General features: G+C 36.8%; 1 protein-coding gene across 1 annotated transcript in view; it reads right to left on the reverse strand.

Moving 5' to 3' along the window:
• Positions 1–916: 916 nt before the first annotated feature.
• sema3c (sema domain, immunoglobulin domain (Ig), short basic domain, secreted, (semaphorin) 3C) overlaps positions 917–18,463 on the reverse strand; it is a 43,274-nt gene continuing 25,727 nt past the window's right edge. Inside the window, exons 5-18 of the mRNA XM_016475795.1 lie at positions 16,734–16,853; positions 15,176–15,266; positions 13,334–13,453; positions 12,665–12,807; positions 12,384–12,498; positions 11,724–11,793; positions 9,746–9,890; positions 8,309–8,531; positions 6,138–6,226; positions 4,905–4,946; positions 4,573–4,730; positions 3,660–3,727; positions 2,006–2,136; positions 917–1,331 (exon numbers count right to left, since the gene is read on the reverse strand). Of these exons, the coding sequence (XP_016331281.1) occupies positions 933–1,331; positions 2,006–2,136; positions 3,660–3,727; positions 4,573–4,730; positions 4,905–4,946; positions 6,138–6,226; positions 8,309–8,531; positions 9,746–9,890; positions 11,724–11,793; positions 12,384–12,498; positions 12,665–12,807; positions 13,334–13,453; positions 15,176–15,266; positions 16,734–16,853 (1,914 nt within the window). The 3' untranslated portion in view covers positions 917–932. The remainder of the gene's footprint in view (positions 1,332–2,005; positions 2,137–3,659; positions 3,728–4,572; positions 4,731–4,904; positions 4,947–6,137; positions 6,227–8,308; positions 8,532–9,745; positions 9,891–11,723; positions 11,794–12,383; positions 12,499–12,664; positions 12,808–13,333; positions 13,454–15,175; positions 15,267–16,733; positions 16,854–18,463) is intronic.

The raw sequence follows: 18,463 nt of genomic DNA on the forward strand, positions 1-18,463 counted from the left end.
TCTTAAAGAAAATGTAGATGAAATCAATACTGAAATTGTGTGCCTTTTGGTCAATTTCTTTTAATTTAGAAACTAAATCTAATTCAAGATTACATCTATGAGTTAACCAAATACTCTCATCATGATCCATATCTAATAAGATATGTACTAGAAACTGAATTTCTGTGTGGTTTTTGTCCATGTCTGTTAGCTTTGAAGCTAAGGCTAATGCTTATGTAGTCTTAAAATTTGAGAAATCTTTAGGAGATATGTACATTTGCAATATACAGTCTTTATCTTCCAGTAAACAAACCAAAATATTGATGACTCAACTTGCATTAAGGGGTGTATCCAAATTCTTGTCTAATGAGATTCACTCTAGAATGAGACTGTCCCATTTGGTAATACTTCTCTAGCATTAGCAAGTAGAAATAAATGTTCATGTCTGTAATGTAAAAAAAAGGGACGAGCCCCTCCATATGTCCCGCCATAACTGCCTGTTTCATATAGGAAATAAATCAACACAGGAAAAAAAATCAAGCCATTCCTCATCAAGCCATTTCATTGGGTCTTGAAGGACTTTGTATTACTTTATGGTTTGAACTGAAATGTCAAATACACATAAAATGGCAACAATACTACTGTATGACATATGGCATCTTGTATTATGCAGCTTGAAACACAAATTGGCTTGAGTGACTGTGTGTGAGGAAGTCTCAGAGTCCTCTGCTCTGGGCGATCATGTATATAAGACTGCTGTACAGGAAGCACCTGAGATGCTTTGAGCTTGAAGAAAAACAACAAATGGGAGGTTCATAACAGAGTAATCTTCTCCAACGTTCTCCTCCTTTATTCTCCTGATGCATGTCTTTATTCCTTTTCATCATCTCTCTCTATCCATCTCCTTCCTTTTCATCATCTCTTCTTCAATCTCCTTCCTTTACGTTTCACCTCTATTCCTGTAGTAAGTGGTTCCGGCGGTTCCTGCTCTTCCTGTGGTCCAGCAAGGGTTTGAGTTTACCCAGATCGCCTCTCATGGGGCTCTGTATGCTCTGCAGACTCTGCATCTGTTTGCGTTCCTTGCAGTATTGGTGCATGGCCAACGTCTCAGCCGGGCTGAAGGCCGACACCAGGGCTTTAGGGTGCAGTGAGGCTGCCCAGCCCCAGGGAGAATGTTTATTGCTCAGAGCGCTGACTAGAGCTTCGCTCAGAATCTGGAGATGGATTTTAGCTAGTGTGCGCTTGAAGCCATTCTCTGTGGCCAGGCAGTAGTACACGCCTTGATCCGAAGAATGCACTGAACGGATGAGCAAGCCGTGATTGGTGGACACCACACGATCACTCAGCTTCACCTGCACACAGAGAAAAGAATGACAGGTGAACGTGTCATTTTTAAATGCTTATTGAATGCAAAAATACATGATAGGGATGTGATCCTTTTGGGAAGGGGCGTGATTCTTTTGGCGATTTAAAAGACCATTTTTAGAATTTAATGAACTCTATAAAAGGGGTTTCTTCCATTTAGAAAGTACAAATTGTAAACATTTATATTTTATTAATTTAGATTAATTTAATCATCTACTACTACTACTACTACTACTTTTAGATATTTTAAATTAAAATATAATAATAATAATAAAGAACACATTTTTTTTATTATATAATTTTATATAAATGTAATAATTATATTTGCATAAAATATACAAGTGTGGGAGATTATGCTTTATATAATATTAGCACTTATATTATCTATAGAATACTGTCTCTATTCTTTATTTTTATTGTAAGCCAGACCTTTACAAGACAAAGAAGTTTTGAACGTCCCTGTACATCCATTATTTTCTTATTCTTCAAGCACAGAGGGACCACTGACAGTTTAGGAGGAGTCAGTCTTTTTGATGATTACAAACACATGATAATATTTCAATGAAAGCAGCATCCGCCGATAGCATGGAGCAATGTACTGTGCATTGGCTGTTGAGGATCAGGGTTTAATGTTGTGTCATTTTGGACAGAGTTGTCTGACCTCTTTCCTGCGATCGTTGTCTCTCTGAATGAGCCATTTGACTGAGGCCTGTGGAGATTTGGGCTGACACTCCAGGAAGGTGGTGTTGTTTTTGACTCCATACTGAGTCATCTCCACTGCATTCCTGTAGGCTGAAACAAGACATCAAGTTTTTCTCTCGCACACTAATTGTAATTGTACTGCTGTAATTCAGCTGACAAGCTAACATCTGCGGAAGAGGGTCATGATGGGTTTTGAGTTCACTGGGGATGCAGTAAAATGTACTCTGAAGAGTAGTGGGCCAGATTAGTGTGGATAAGTGACCCTCTACACTGGCCAATGATGTCATACATTCAACATCTGTTTAGACATTATGCTACAGTTGTTTTGCGCATACAGCTGGGATAATGCTTCCACTCATAGTTAAGACTGCTATTTAATAATTCTGATGCATCCAAGTGTTTAACTGAGTCATCTGGATCGCTGACAGAATCAGTGCCAATTGTATTCAAATTAACAGGTGTTCTGGTCCCATGACAGATTCTTTCTCAAGGAGAGAAAGAATTAGATAAACATGAGAGGAAAAAAAGGAAATGAGTGGTGGAAGAAGAGGGAAATGTGTGAGGCTGCATGTCAATTAGCATTTAAGTTAAACACCGAAATGTATTTCACTAGGAAAATACATTGTGTGTATATGTATAAAAATAGTATGCTAGTATTGAAAAACTATGTCAACACCTCATAAAATGACTTTGATGCATGAGCATTTTAGCATTAGCATTGGCTGCGTTCACGTTAGAATTAGCATAATTACAAGATGACAACTTGGAGATTCTACTCGAAACAGTATGAAATTATTAGTTTCTATGGCAACGTTCATAACGCCAAAATGGATTCGTTTGTGGCTATGTTGTTGATGAGTAAAATACTTAGTCACTAGATTGATTCACCTAACCAGACATGACTTCGTTTCTGAACAGTTCATCCTTACAATTAGATGGCAAAAATGCAGTACAATGTGGCAAAGCCAGTCATTTCATTATGACTCCACGTGATCAGGAATTCCGTAAAAAAAGAGCTAAAGATTTCCCTATGCAGGTTTCGCAACTGGTTCAAGCTGGTCTCGCAGATTCGCTGTGCTAACACAAAGCTGCTTGGTTTGAAAGTGACATCTGTGTGAACGCTGATTCATACAACGCTATACTGTTGACCGTAGACAATGGACTGTTTTCAGTGACAAGATTTCACTGATGTGACCACATCTTAACTGTTGACACTGCTGCCAAAGCTTTTTACATGATGTTGAGGTTTCATTAAAGCTTCATGAGTTTTCAACTTGCAATCATGAGTTTAACCAAATGAAGCTGCGGTTATGAGAAAAAGCAGCAATTGTCAGAAATAATTGCATTTTTGAAATGCAGAGAAATAAAATATAAAGAAATAGTTGCGTTTACGAGAAAAAGTTGCAATTACAAGAAACAAAGGTGCAATTGTGAGATATAAAGTCTCGTTATGAGATATAAAGTCGCAATGACTTTGAATGAAATAAATGGAAACAGGCTTTTTAAACTGCCAGTCACAAAACTGCTTACTGAAAACTTAAATTGTCTCAGCACATAACTTTGGGACTTTTTTTTTTTCCTATCCCAAGTGTTGACATGCAGGTACTCATTACCTTTCAGATTGAACCCTCTGCACTGAGTCAGTGGATTCCCATGCATAATATCCTGCCTTCTGCTTCTCCTGGAAAAACATTTACATAGGATTAATCCAACATATTTTCATATATGCATTCTTACCTTTCACTCTTACATTCTCTCACTTTTTATCAACATCACTGCCTGAATGTTTGCACAATTTTGTTTTTATAAAACACATTCCTTGTCATGAAAGTCAAATTTTAGCTTAATTTCTCATAATTAACATGATTCAGCTGTCACAAGTGCAGTGAAATGAAATTTGTTGTTTTTTTTCCCCACTTCAATACTCTGGAATGGATGTTTTGATGGTTGTGACTTCCATCAACATTTTCCGTAATTAATACATCTGGCATCAAGAAAAACTGTTTGTCTAAGGTATCAGATAAACATGTCCCATTCTGAAACAAGCCACAGTGTAAATGCTCATGAATATGTAATATGTGGACTGTTCTGTTTGATTGACAAGCTGTATGTGTGCGGTCTGAGTTCTGAAGACTGGACGGTTTCTGACGTGTTGCCACACAGTTGCTAAAGTGTTCTGAGTGATTTTTACTTGAGTTGTTATGCAGTTGCTAGGGTGGTTGCTTACTGGCCCAAGTTAGAAATTCCTATCCTCAAATCTCTGATATTCTAGCCCCTCAATGTTTTTTTTGTTTGTTTTGTTTTTTATCGTCTGCCAGGAAAATCTTAAGCCAGAACTCTTTAAATGTGACAGAATGAATTTTAATATGTAGAGTTAGGGATTTATTCAAATTCCACGAATAATCTTTCGACCCAGACTGTGTGTTTCTGCTTTATGACTAAATAAAATCAAAGCTGTGTCTCATCATTTATTTATGCCCCACTGCTACACCCTGAGTGTTAGTGTGTGTGTCTGTGTCTGTGTACCTCTTGCCAGTAGGGTAGAATCGAGAACAGCTGAGCCCATCCCAGGCACAGTACGGGTCCCGCGCTAAACAGCAGTCCGCACAGGCAGAGCCGTATGCATTGCAACGGTGCAAAGACACCTGGGACACTCCATGCTCAGAGCTAACATACAGCTGTTGCTGTAATGCAAACAAGCCAGATATCTCAAAAGCTGTTCCTTTAACCCACAGGACTGGTGACTAGATAATTACCCAGAATTAAAGCAACAACATTTCCCCCGCCACCCCCACTTACTATATGTAGCACTTAATCACAAAATAGAGCTAGATGAAAGAGCTACTAAATGTAGTTACCTTTTTAGATGAGATTCTTAGGTTGGTGATTGGAGATTGCTTCTGAAAATCAAAAAAGAAATTGGATGAATGAAGTTAAATGTAAAGAGAAATAAATAAAATTCGTGCATGCAGTGCATGTTCTTATGAACATTAATATATTAAATTTCAACAGTATTTTTTGTGGTGAAAATATCAAGGTGGTGTAACTGTAAGAATTTGATATTTTTATACAAATATTTTCAACAATATAGAGTCAGTGTGGTGCAACCAACATGTATGTGATAAGACAATAAGAAAAGAATATAATCCCCCCCATTATCATTTGATCAGGGTTTATATATACTGAATTCTATTCCATAATTCCTATTTCCATGACAATGTATATCAAGCTTGTCATGTGATGCTTCTCAGACACAATAACTCGGTTCAAAATATTCATAAACTTGTTAACTAGAATGGGAAATATATGATTTTCATACTCTCACTTATGTTTAAGTAAATATAATTTGTGTTTTAAACACCTTTATAATGATCATGTTAATTGATTGGTAAGTGGACTATGGATGCCATTATGTTTGTTTATAATACAACAGCAAAAATGACAGAATTTCACCTTTTTATGGCAACGTCAAATGGTATAACCCCAAGAAAACTTGGTATCCATGATTAAAAGATTCTGAAAGTTTGTTAACTTGCGTATTAACTTTTGGGGGGGAAAAGTGATCACTTTCACTTGATGGTTACACCATTTGACAATTTAACAAATATGACATTCCTAAACTAACTAGGCATATGTGTTTTAAACTACATAAAAAAAAAGATTTAGCTTTTTATTATAATTGACATCCTTAGCCTGTCTGCAATTTTAGCCAATAACGAACATCACAATGAAACCACATTTTCAATGAGAAATTGCCTATTTCAGGTGGTATTGAGTTTTTATGTGCAAATTTGTGACTGTTGAGATGCCAAATTAAACTGAGCTATGTGAGTGTGGCATTTCATGGTCCATGAATCGATTCATTATGCCTAAACCTATTTTGATGATTTCGAGCCACTCAAAGCCGATCATAAGAAACCTCACGGAGTAAACTTTTCCTTACCTCATGCCCAGTCTTTGTTCCCATTAAAAATCTGCCTTCCCTTAGAACAACATTGAGTTTTAATAAACGCTTTTTGGCACTGCCAGCTCTGCTCCTGCAGTCTGCCCTCTAGATACTTTGATGTGTGATGTGTGGCGAGAACTCAGACCTTAAACACTTCCAGCTCCTCCAGGATTAGATCCTCATCCAGAGAGCCGTTTGACGGCAGAACCACGACCTTCTGTACTGTGCCTTTATCTGTGAGCAGAATATCAGAACGTCAGGAGAGCATTGGACAGTCTGGAAAGCAAAAACAACCTCGGTAATGCGGTCTGGGTTTGAACCGCATATGAACTTTCCATCGTTCTCCGATTTTCTCTTTGAAATCTTTTAGTGTGCATATCTGGGTTGGTTTTTGATGTTGTTGAGCATCTGTTCTGAGAAACAGATCTGCAAACTAAACTTTAGAGGAAAATGTGTGGCTGCCAAGGTGTTCTGGGTGGTTGCTAGGTGATTTTCACGTCATAAGAGTCAACCCACCAGTCCCTAGATATGGCCCGTGGCCCTACTTCAATGTAAGTCTAAGCATTTTTTTGTTTTTTTGCCATCTGCCTGGTGGAAATTATCTATTGGATATCTTGAGTTTTGAATTTGATGCCACTAGCTGCTAATGACCATTAATTGTCAAGCTCATTCATTCTGTGAGCTCATGATAGGTGTGTATATTTTGCTCCAGACCCTCAGAGAAAGGGATGATGGAGAATTCAGCTGAAACTCTGGAAATTCCCATTTTAAACAGCCAACATTTCTAGACGAAACCCTGCCAATTAAGGAGCAGGCAGGCCGCTCCGCACAATGCTCCTGGCTTTCCGTCAGGAATTTTGATGGGCAAATACAAACAGCTGTGATTTTGAATTCTCTCCAAATGTCCCTATCCCCGTTCCCTAGTAACCGCAGAGCCTGTCTGCTGTCGTGTCGAGTCTGTTCTCAGATAAACACACACTCTTTCTTTCATTCTTCCATTGCCATCCCAAAAGTTAATAGCGTGTCTTGTGCTGTCACACAGCAGGAATCATAATATCTTCCATTTAGCTGATACAGAAGAGATGGAAAAAAGATGTTTATGTTAAGAATGATTAGATGATAATGTTTGTGCAGCTTGTGTAGACTCTCTGCCCCCTAGTGGTGGTCAGTGGCAGACAGATTTATGTCTGTATGATCTCTGTATATGTTGTTATATTTCTGTAAGAAATGGAGTGGTAGAGTATATCTATTTTTTTAAGTTTAATTGAAATATATTTTTTATTTTATTATTATAGTATTGAATATAATTTACAGCCGTGGTTCTCAACCTTTTTGGATCAAAGGCCCCCCTTTTGTTCATCACAATTTTCAAAGGCCCCCATATAAAGTAACACATTTCCCACAATATTTCTGCTGGGGAAAGCTAAAGAATTTTTTTTTAAGAAATATGATTTCTTGATTTTATGAATTATGTTTTATCATTATTAAATTAGAGTATTTTATTTTTGAATAATAATAATAATTTGAATATGAATTGTAATTAAATATTGAAATTAATATATTATTGTTATTAAGTCATCCTGTGGCGCCCTTGGAAGTTTGTTAAAACCTAGTGGATCTCGGCCTCCTGGTTGAGAACCACTGCTTTACAGTATAGTATAGTATAGAAATTATTTAGATGATATATAGAAAATGGGACATGTTGCAGGCCAGATTAAAACCTGCATCACCCACATGAGCACCACAGCTCAACGTTTCATGAGCATGGAAACTAACTACTGCAACACTCCTCCTAAAACGCCGTTTTAAAAGTAATTGGAAAAACAGATGAATATTAGATTATATTTACAGGAGATTTTATATAAAATTATAAGGAACATTGCTCTGGTATGTTTTGTATAATGTAAACCGCATGTTATGTTATGAAGCAGTGTGGTATAACAAAGTCGAGTGTGTGCTTACTGCCATAATTTATTAAAGTACAGTATAATTTTAAAGTATATTAAATGAAGTATAATTTAACTGACAAAACACTTTCAGTAAAACGTTATCAGTCAGTAAAAGATTTTCCAACGTTTCTGCCTTTCTCATTTTTAGTTGGAAAAAGCTACTTAGTCTGTTGAAAAGGTCAGCAAGCAGTCAAGTAAAGTGTGCCAGTTCCTTCCACAAACAGATTACATGAGCTAGTTGTTGAAATACGTTTTGGAACATTTGAGTTATTTTTCATTTGATGGTTGTAACTCGGAGTAGGTTAATGTTCTAGAATAGTCATAGTCATTTATTTTTCTTGAGATTTGTCATACTGTGGGGTTTTACCTGTGCCCAGGAATAGAACCTGGTAGCGTCCGTCCGCAGCGGTGACCTGGTCCACAGCTATAGAGGTGTATTTGTAATCGGCATGTGTCCGCACCACCAGAGGTTTCCTGCCGACCGGGTAAATGGGGTTAAACATGACGGGGTGATTCCTCATGAACGTCACCACATCATCTGGAAACTCTTTAGTACTCTGGATATGAGGGGTGAACGCGCCACCAGGACACTGACAGAGGATAAAACAATTGAAAGATTAGATAATCATGCTTTAGATTATGAAAGCTTTGTCACTTTAATTGGGTCTTTTTGTCACTCAAACTAATATTAGTGAGTCTTTCCCTGCGTTCCATTCAGAAGGGCTCATCTCTATGCCCTAATCCCTTCAAAGGGTTTACCCTCCGGAGTGAGAGCTTCGAAGGGTTGAAGGGTGTAGGGGACCAAACAACAAACAAAGAATCTGCGCAAAGGATCATGGGAGCCCGAAGTGCCCATCAGTTGTACCCTTCGAAATCCTTCATTCCGAAGGGCCCTTTGAAGTGGCCAGTTTTGAGCACTTCGGTTTGGAACGACCCTTCAATATGGTGGCCATGATTGTTTTCACTCCGAAGTGCCCTTCGGAGGGCGATATATCCCGTTTGGAATGCACCGAGTGTCTCATGCAAGTGTACTTCATTTTAAAAGCTCCCCCAAAATGTAAAAGTCCAAAGCATTATTAATTTAAGGTTTTGAGTGGGATTCCTTAACATTATAATACACATAATAATAATAATGATGATGATGATTTAGCATTACATTAATAAAATAATGGTTTTATAGTAAAATATTAACAAATTTCACTTCTTATATAAAAAATAAATTACCATAACATATAAGCCCTTCTGTCAGAGGATAAACCAGAAATCAAACCTACAAGTTTTATGTATAAACTCGACAAAGAAAATTACATTATTAACAAATATTATATGCTATATTATTTTATAGTAAGATATTGTTTAAAAAATGATCACTTCTTATCTATAAAAATAAATGACCTTCTATTATAAGCTAGAGGACTGAGCAGAAATCAGGTCTACAAATTGAAAAACAATATTTTATATTATATTATTTAAATATTATTATTCTATGTCATTTTAGTAAAATATTATTAAATTATCTCTAATATATAAAATTAAATAATATATATAATTATCTCTACTTGTCTCTAAAAATAAATGGCATTGAAATATAAGGCTGACAGAGGACAGACCATAAATCAAATCTACAAATTTCATGTGTAAACTAAACTAAAAATAAGATGATGATGATGATGATGATTATTTCAGCAAACATAATTATTTGCCTTTTCAGCTATACTGTGCAAATCACAAATATTTACTCAGTTTAATGGTGTTATAAACAGAGTGACTGTACCAAGGCAGGACATGAATGTGTGTGACTCACGGTTCCCGGTCGTGGGTATGGGATCCGGCCCTGGAAAGCCAACCACTGGAAGTTGGGCCCTTCCCTGTGCGCAAACGGGCCGTTGAAGACCGTCAGGATGTCAGCCATGTTGTACACACAGACAGCAGAACCTCTGAACACAGAACTGGATGGAATAACACAAAACACACAGGCCTATTTAAAATCAAGCAAGTCAGACAGTAAAAAGACCGTCTTGCGCATCCTTCCTAAGAATTTGGATGGAAGGGATGATGTAACATAGTTACACTGGAGACTCAATCCACAGAGAGTGAAAAATGCCACATAAAGGAAAGGGGACACATCTTTGGTCACACTCTGGGATGAAGTGACGTTTGGCTGGACATTGTAGATTTTGATCAGACAGCAAGACAAAGAGTTTCTTCGTTTGATCGCAAAACAAAGGGAAAGAGGCAAAATATAATGATAAATAACAGAGCAGGGCATGGGCAGAGAAGCTGTCGCTGTTTGGATTGGCCTCATTAGGAAAACCACACAGATTCGACGTGGTTGGAGAATGAACCACAGCTCGGAAACCTTGACCGAAATCTCACCTCATTAAACCACAACTCACATACACACACGCCCCAACATACACCCATAGAAACCCATCATAACATGCATAATGAAATGACCCATAGCAAAAATCCCAAATGAGACCTCATATCTGAACTGTTTCGCCTAAACAATGAGATAATAAACGAAGACCACTGGCTTCTCGGATCTTTCTCTTCAGGAAAAACAACTCTTTGAGTTTTTGAAGACATCTCAACGTCTCAAACTGTGCTACAATCAAATGACCTCTGTACTTAACATTTTTTTTTTATAGTACTTCAAAAGTTAAATAATGGGAGTTATGCCTGTTGGTGGTAGTGTCAAATTTGGCATTACTTTATCATTTTTTTAAAGGGACATTTGCCCCCTGGAATTGATTTTCACGGGCACTTTTGACCTTTATTTATATAAAAAACACAGTCTGCCATCCTTTTTGCATCGAATACTTCAACCCCAAAATAGTCTATTTTTAATAATAGATATACTGTATAAAATATACAAAATTATATGTATAAAAATTATAAATTTGAAATAATTTATTATAAAGTAAATATAAATGATTATACTTAGTTATTTTAGAATATAGTATATAATACATACAAATGTTTATAATATAGAATATATAGAAACATTTACAATAATATAGTAAATAGATAGAATAAATGAAATATATTAATAATATGTACAATATAAGAGTATAATATATTTATAAACTCAATATTAGATTAAATTAAATATTATAATAGTATTTATCAATTAAATAGTATAATAGTATATATAAAGAATAGAATAGAATGAAATAAATTCGATGTAAATGTAAGAATAAAATATTTCTAAACTCATATTAGTTTAAATATTAAAATATAATCAAATGTAATAATTTGATTTAGTAATAAATAATAAAAAAATCAGAAATTCACTTCAGGGGTAGCTAGTTTTATAGCTCTATATGCTTTATAACTTTGTCAACAATTGTCTCATTTGTGTCTATTTTTATTTATGTACATGAAAACTAATAACTGAGAGCTTACACTTACTTATTTACACAAAACACCAACAAAAACATTTAAACTGATTCAGCAAGAGAACACTGCATATTACACTCATTCTTTCTGTGTGATAGACCAATAAATGTAAATCATTCAGTGAGTCCTCCATATAATAAAAATGTTAAATTCATCAGAGTGAAAAGCTATTGGATGAACTAAGATTAGATATTTGTTTGTAAAGGAGTGACCTTTCCCTTCATTTACCGCTCTCAGGTGTGATCATATTTTCCCAGAAACCCTGTCATCCCCTCAGCTCCAATCCCGTCTGACCTATATTTGGCAAATACACACATAAAAACATGCATGTGCATATATACACACATTAGCGGCAAGCTCAATATTGTTATTGGCTTTACCTTGTAGAGGTGAAAACTCCAAAGATGAGGAGGCCCTTTGGGTGGTCCGTCTCCAATAAAAACACATTCTCTGGAGTGAAAGAGACCAACACTCACTCAATAGCTCAACATCTGTTCCACAACATTGTGACATGGTTCTAGTTTGGCCTAACAAGAATAAAACAGGTGAAAGCGTGTAAATCCATCACAGGCTGTAACCCTCCAATGTAAACGTTTGTGCTGAGTGTTTTATGATCGTAAAAGGATTTTAATGAGGTGAAAAGCTTTACAAATTTCCTAGGTCTGTTGTTGGATACTGAAAAAAACCATAATGGCTGGTTTATGGTTAATGACCAGTAATTATAGAAAGCTGTTTAACTATAACGTGAAATTTGTAAGGCTTTTGAAGGAGTGTTTTGGGTTAAATACAAGTCAAGACCGTATCTAATTAGGGTACGATGGAGTTAAAGGTCCCTTGGGATTTTTTCTAGTCCCAAAATATATGGCAATCGATATATATATAATAAACAAATATATATATATATATATATATATATTAGGGTAAGGGGATAGAAAATACAGTTTGTAGAGTAGAAAATCTATTGTGCCTATGGAATGTCCCCTTAATACATGGTAACCTTGTGTGTGTGTGTGTGTGTGTGTGTGTGTGTGTGGTCTCACCGAGCTCATCAAAGAGGGTCTCTGTACCATCCTCCTCTAGAACTGAACATATCAGCCGAGCCTTCAGAAACGTGGTCCACTTGTTCACCAGACTGCGCTGACCACCAGTGTCATTCTAAATAGAATTTACAATGACATAAAATAAATTATTCATACATTTATATATTATTCAGTTCATATTAATGGTAAGATTGAGATTGCACTTGATCGAAATTCCTTAAAAAAAAAAAACATACCTCCCTGAACATGATTGCATAACTTGCAAATAGTGTCAGACTTACAGGGCACACTCGAGCCACCATAGCGTGGATGTTCTTAGTGTTTCCACTACTGTCTGTCAGTCTCTCGCGCAGGAAAAAGTAAAGTTTGGCGTCGTTTGGGTCTGAGCCATCAGGAATCATGTGGGCATCGATGAACACTGGCTCTAGTCAAAATAGAAGAATAACTACAGCTTAAACACTCAATTTGCTCTACATCAACCACAAAAGAGAAATAAGAAGATTGTACTGTATCATTTCTAGCCTAAAGAATCAAACATCTCCGCATGGTGCTAATGCCTAAGTTTATATGAAACATAATATAGCTGCTGGTGAACTGAGTTAAGAAAATGTATCTCACAGATCCTGACCAAATATGTGTTTCATTGTGTAAAAGATAATGTGACCTCTTGAGAAAACCGTCATGCATGCACAATATATTTTCATTTTCCTGGTGGAATCATTGTAAACAGATATCAAGTCTGTCCTGTCTTCAGCTATTTCCTTTGACGTGGGCAAAGAAGGTTTTTACTTTGGGGTTTGTGTATTATTTTACTGAAATGGCATGGAACGTGAACATATAATTTAATGCTCCACATAAATAATTATTTGTAGCTTCAAGAAAACATCCGCAATTTTCTTGACCGAACAGTCATAATAATGTAGATGGATAAAATAACATATGGTTTGTACCGCTCAGCCATTTGGAGTTATGTTGGTCCGTCCTCACTGCGTTCCTTGTGGTCAGGCTCCTGAAGATGGCTGCGTCTGTCCCCATGAAGTCAATGTACATGCCAGAGAACAGCTCCTGATCTAACCACAAACAGAAACAGAAATGTGTCCCACTGTTGCTTTACACAGATTTAGTGTTAGGTATGGATTTTATATCTTCTCAGATGAATTGGTTGGTGAATTAAACTAGGAAAGACAATAGATTAAGCAATAATAAATAAGTATAAGTAAATAATAAATTAATAAGTAAATAATAAAATAAGTAAAAAAAATTATAAGTAAATAATAAAGTAATAATTAAATAATAAAACCTTTACGGCACTTCATTACATGTATAAAATTACATGTATAAAATGTTTTTGCTTTAACATTTCTATGAATGACAGAGTTTCATTTGTTGGAGCTTCAATAATTTAATGTTATTGAAAGTCCACTATAAAATAAAAACTACAAATGATTTCACTTATGTTAAATATTCTGTCTGGGACTGATTTATAAAAAAGTTACCTATAAAATATTACATTCTTTTAATTTGAAATGAGTGCTTCGCTATAGAGCATTGTGTGTGTGTGTGTGTGTGTTCACCGATCTGTTCTAGTCGGGTTTTAATAATTACACAGAACAGATTGAAACATTCATGATGTCAAATCAAATACAGTAAATGCATTAATGTAATTAAAACATTAATTAAACATTTAATCCTATGCCTCGGCATATTCAATTTGACAGCCCTGTTTAAAATACATTTATTTTGTTAACCCAAACGCTGTACATGTCTCTGCGGTGTGCTCCACTAATGGCCTGCTCAAGTCTCCATTCCTCAAATCTCTCCTTCCTTTCATCAGTGCACTACTCTATCACTTCATCACTCCATATTGCTGGGGCCCGTGGCTGACATGTACGACTAAGGGCCAAGTGTATGATGGAAATTGTCAGACGGACATCAGACAGAGAAAGCTGTAGGCTGTCATGTCAAGGACCGTCAGTCTTTGATGCTGTCTAGACGGTTAGGAACTTTTCTACTTAATAGAATAACCACTTAAAACCTTCTCTCATATACAGATGACTCAACGATGACCTATAACATTATATGTAGGTGTGCGTGTGTGATTTGTGTAGGCAAGTATGTGTGGCACATGCAATTAGTTCTCATGAGAACGCATATGCATATGAGTGCATATGTGTTTCAGGGTTATTACAGTTAACTAATATTGAAACCGATAAAATGCTCGCAATAAAAAAACGCTAAACGTTAACTGAAAAGCTAGATGAATGGTTGTCTCTCTCTCGCTCTCTCTCCCTCTTTCTATATATATGGCATATATATATATATATATATATATATATATATATGTTTATATATATATATATGACAAAAAAAACACAACAAAATTACTAAAACTTTAACTAAAATAAAAATGGAAAATATGAAAATATAACTAATTCAAATATTAATAAAAACTGTAATAGTGTTTCAATGATACTAAAATAACACGTGTGTTTATGTTGCAGTTGTATTGGCTCTCTGTTGTGTAAAAAGCATGAATGCGCGTGTAATGTAGCCCATTGGCTGTGTCAACAGCAGCCCAACACCAACTAGCCAATTACAGATCAAAGGATTAAGGGGGCTGCACTGAGTGACCCAAAGTTGTCACATCAGAAGGGGGCAGCCTGCCACAAGATGTGGGTGTTTTTATGACCCCATAGGGTCATGAAGAAAGAGCTAACAGAGAAAGTGTTATAGTACGTGTCCGAGACAAAACGGCACCTGTGGATAAAGACACAAAAGACAGCAGCACTTACTGAGCATGACCGAGACGGTGTTGACTTGTGGGTTAAAGGAGCATCTTCCTTTCCCTGATTCTGCTCTGGAAGAGATTTGGAACACTTGCTCCTGCCAATGACACCAAAAACATAAAATCTCTCATTTCACACACACACACACAAATCTATGGTTTTAACTAGATAAACCATCACTAAATGGCACACAAAAACAAAACAGACCGTGCTCAGTCCTTATGTGTTGACCTTTCTGCAAAGTTGACCTTTTTTAATCAAATAATCAAATCATATCCTTTATAAATATAAATTACTGACATACGCTCTTGTTATCATTTTATCCAATTTACCATCATGAAATCTGTTCTCAACTTTCAGCTCGATCCGAAATGTTTCACAGCCAATCTATATAAAAAGATTTCTGTGTAATTTCCTAGCACTCATTAGTGCAGTGGTTCTGGCTTTCTTCTGATTGGTTGGACAGACTTGCCCAGAGGCTTCCAGGTTTCCGACTGCCAGGCCAGTCTATCCTCTCCTTTGGTGTTGGCCAGTTACGTGAAGTGAGAGAAACCAGAGACGTAGAGAGCCTCCGTCAGGACATACAGCTGCTGGTGGTAGAGCTTCTAATTTGTCTCGGGGACACGTGTATTCTTTAACTAATGTATTGGCTCTTTACATCACACGCAACTATAGGCAAAGATGTGAGTCACATGGTCACTCCAGGGTGGCCCCATCATTATGTCACAAAGCTACTCAGCACACTTTTAAAGGTTATAGGTCACCCTATTGCAGAGTTTTCATCTTCTGTAATAGTCCAGCTGGTGTGCAGCCAAGAGAGATGCACACGGACAGAGGGTTGAGAGAGTAAAATGCTTTTCAAACAAAAAAAGAATGATAGAAAACAAGCTGTTGGACTCAGATGGCTAGCAGGACTGCTCCTAATCTCATCTGGTCTCGCCTTGTCTCTTTTTTTACCATTTTTTTTTCTCTTCGTTCTTTTTTTTTCTACCTCTAAGGATTCTCGTTTCGTCTCATCTCACCTGGTCTCGTCCCTTTTTTTTCTTCGATTCTTGTTTAATCTTGTCTCATTTCATCTGGTACCTTCGCTTTTCTTCTATTCTTGTTTAATTTCATCTTTTCTCATCTCATTTCATGGTCTCATTACTTTTTTTAACTAAGGATTCTTGGTTCGTCTCGTCTAATCTCATCTGGTCTCTTCTCTTTTCCTCTTTTCTCATTTTAAGTCTTGTCTTGTCTCTTATGTCATCTCATCTTGTTCATATTTTTTCTTGTCTCATCTCATCTCACCTCTTTTCATCTCTTCTTGTATTGTTTTGTTTCTGGTTGTCTCATCTTGTCTCAACTCATGTAGTCTCTTCACTTTTTATTTCTTCCCTTAATTTTGTTTAATCTCATTTCATTTAGTCTTGTCACATCTTCTTTAACCTTAGTTACTGTATGCATTCATGACTCATGTTGTGGCTTGTTTTGTTTGTTTTTTGAAGCAAATGTAGTAAAATGAAGGTAAAACTGAACTAAATCAGACACTCTGACTCGTTTTCATTAGTGAGTGTAAACTGACCTCAGGACGCCTGCCACGATTAACGAATGCACATACTGGGCTGTAGGCTCCACTGCCGCAGATGAACAGATGCGTCCTGTTATAAGGCTGGATCACTCGTAAGAAGTTTCCACATCCATGCTGAGGAGAACAAAAGAGAGAGAGATCATTGTTCTCGTTCCTAAAAGTTATCCTAAAATCTCTTTGAATGTAATTTTAAAGTAATTTAGTGCTACATAATTCTATTAGCAAACTGATACGCTTATTTAGGAAGCTGACAATGCCAATTAAAATTAAGACAATTTATTTCGATCCATTGAGGAAGTAAAAGTTTACATAGGTCAGGAATTCAAGGCCTATCTTAGAATATAGGAATCCCAAACTAAAGTGACGCCAAAGCGACTGCACATGATCCAGCCCAAAGAAAGAGTGAGAGAGGGATGAGTAGAGAAAGAAAAGAAGTGCCAGGGGAGCAGTTAGGAACTTGGCGAAGTGTGTCAAAACAGCAGCTGCATGAGCTCTCGGTTAGCATGCGCACACACGGGTCCTTCAAGAGCAACTCCAGAAAAATAACAGCACTTCCAATAGCACATACCCCACCATCCACTCCTCCCATTTCCCCTTGATCTCTTTCACATGTTTGTCATTAATAGTTCTTTTTCTGTGGCACGTCAACATTATCCTCTACTGGCTTGTATTCACTACTGATTTATGGTATGAAAACTTTTTCTTCCGCAAAGGCAAAAAGACGTCTTGACAGCTTACGGTTCACGTACAGATCAGGCAGAATTAACAAGAAAGAGCTCCATAAACACGTCTTAATATCATTTACAGCTCTGTTAAAGAAACACCTCAGTGTTTCCCAAACGATGCAGACAGATTTCATTGTTCTCGTTCCTGAAAGTTATCCTAAAATCTCTTTGAATGTAATTTTAAAGTAATTTAGTGCTACATAATTCTATTAGCAAGCTGATACGCTTATTTAGGAAGCTGACAATGCCAATTAAAATTAAGACAATTTATTTCGATCCATTGAGGAAGTAAAAGTTTACATAGGTCAGGAATTCAAGGCCTATCTTAGAATATAGGAATCCCAAACTAAAGTGACGCCAAAGCGACTGCACATGATCCAGCCCAAAGAAAGAGTGAGAGAGGGATGAGTAGAGAAAGAAAAGAAGTGCCAGGGGAGCAGTTAGGAACTTGGCGAAGTGTGTCAAAACAGCAGCTGCATGAGCTCTCGGTTAGCATGCGCACACACGGGTCCTTCAAGAGCAACTCCAGAAAAATAACAGCACTTCCAATAGCACATACCCCACCATCCACTCCTCCCATTTCCCCTTGATCTCTTTCACATGTTTGTCATTAATAGTTATTTTTCTGTGGCACGTCAACATTATCCTCTACTGGCTTGTATTCACTACTGATTTATGGTATGAAAACTTTTTCTTCCGCAAAGGCAAAAAGACGTCTTGACAGCTTACGGTTCACGTACAGATCAGGCAGAATTAACAAGAAAGAGCTCCATAAACACGTCTTAATATCATTTACAGCTCTGTTAAAGAAACACCTCAGTGTTTCCCAAACGATGCAGACAGATTCGGATGATGTGAGGTCACGCGCTGCCGCTCCTGTGGCTGCTGGTCCTGTCAGGGGAGAGGGATGGGGTATATCCCAGTGAGAGGAGGAAACCTGACAACCTGACAAGGGGCAGTACTACAGATCCAGATACAAATAAAACGTCAGAGGAAAGC

This window comes from Sinocyclocheilus anshuiensis, unplaced genomic scaffold, assembly GCF_001515605.1.
Source record: "Sinocyclocheilus anshuiensis isolate Anshui unplaced genomic scaffold, SAMN03320099.WGS_v1.1 scaffold200, whole genome shotgun sequence".
In the NCBI taxonomy this organism is placed as follows: domain Eukaryota; kingdom Metazoa; phylum Chordata; class Actinopteri; order Cypriniformes; family Cyprinidae; genus Sinocyclocheilus; species Sinocyclocheilus anshuiensis.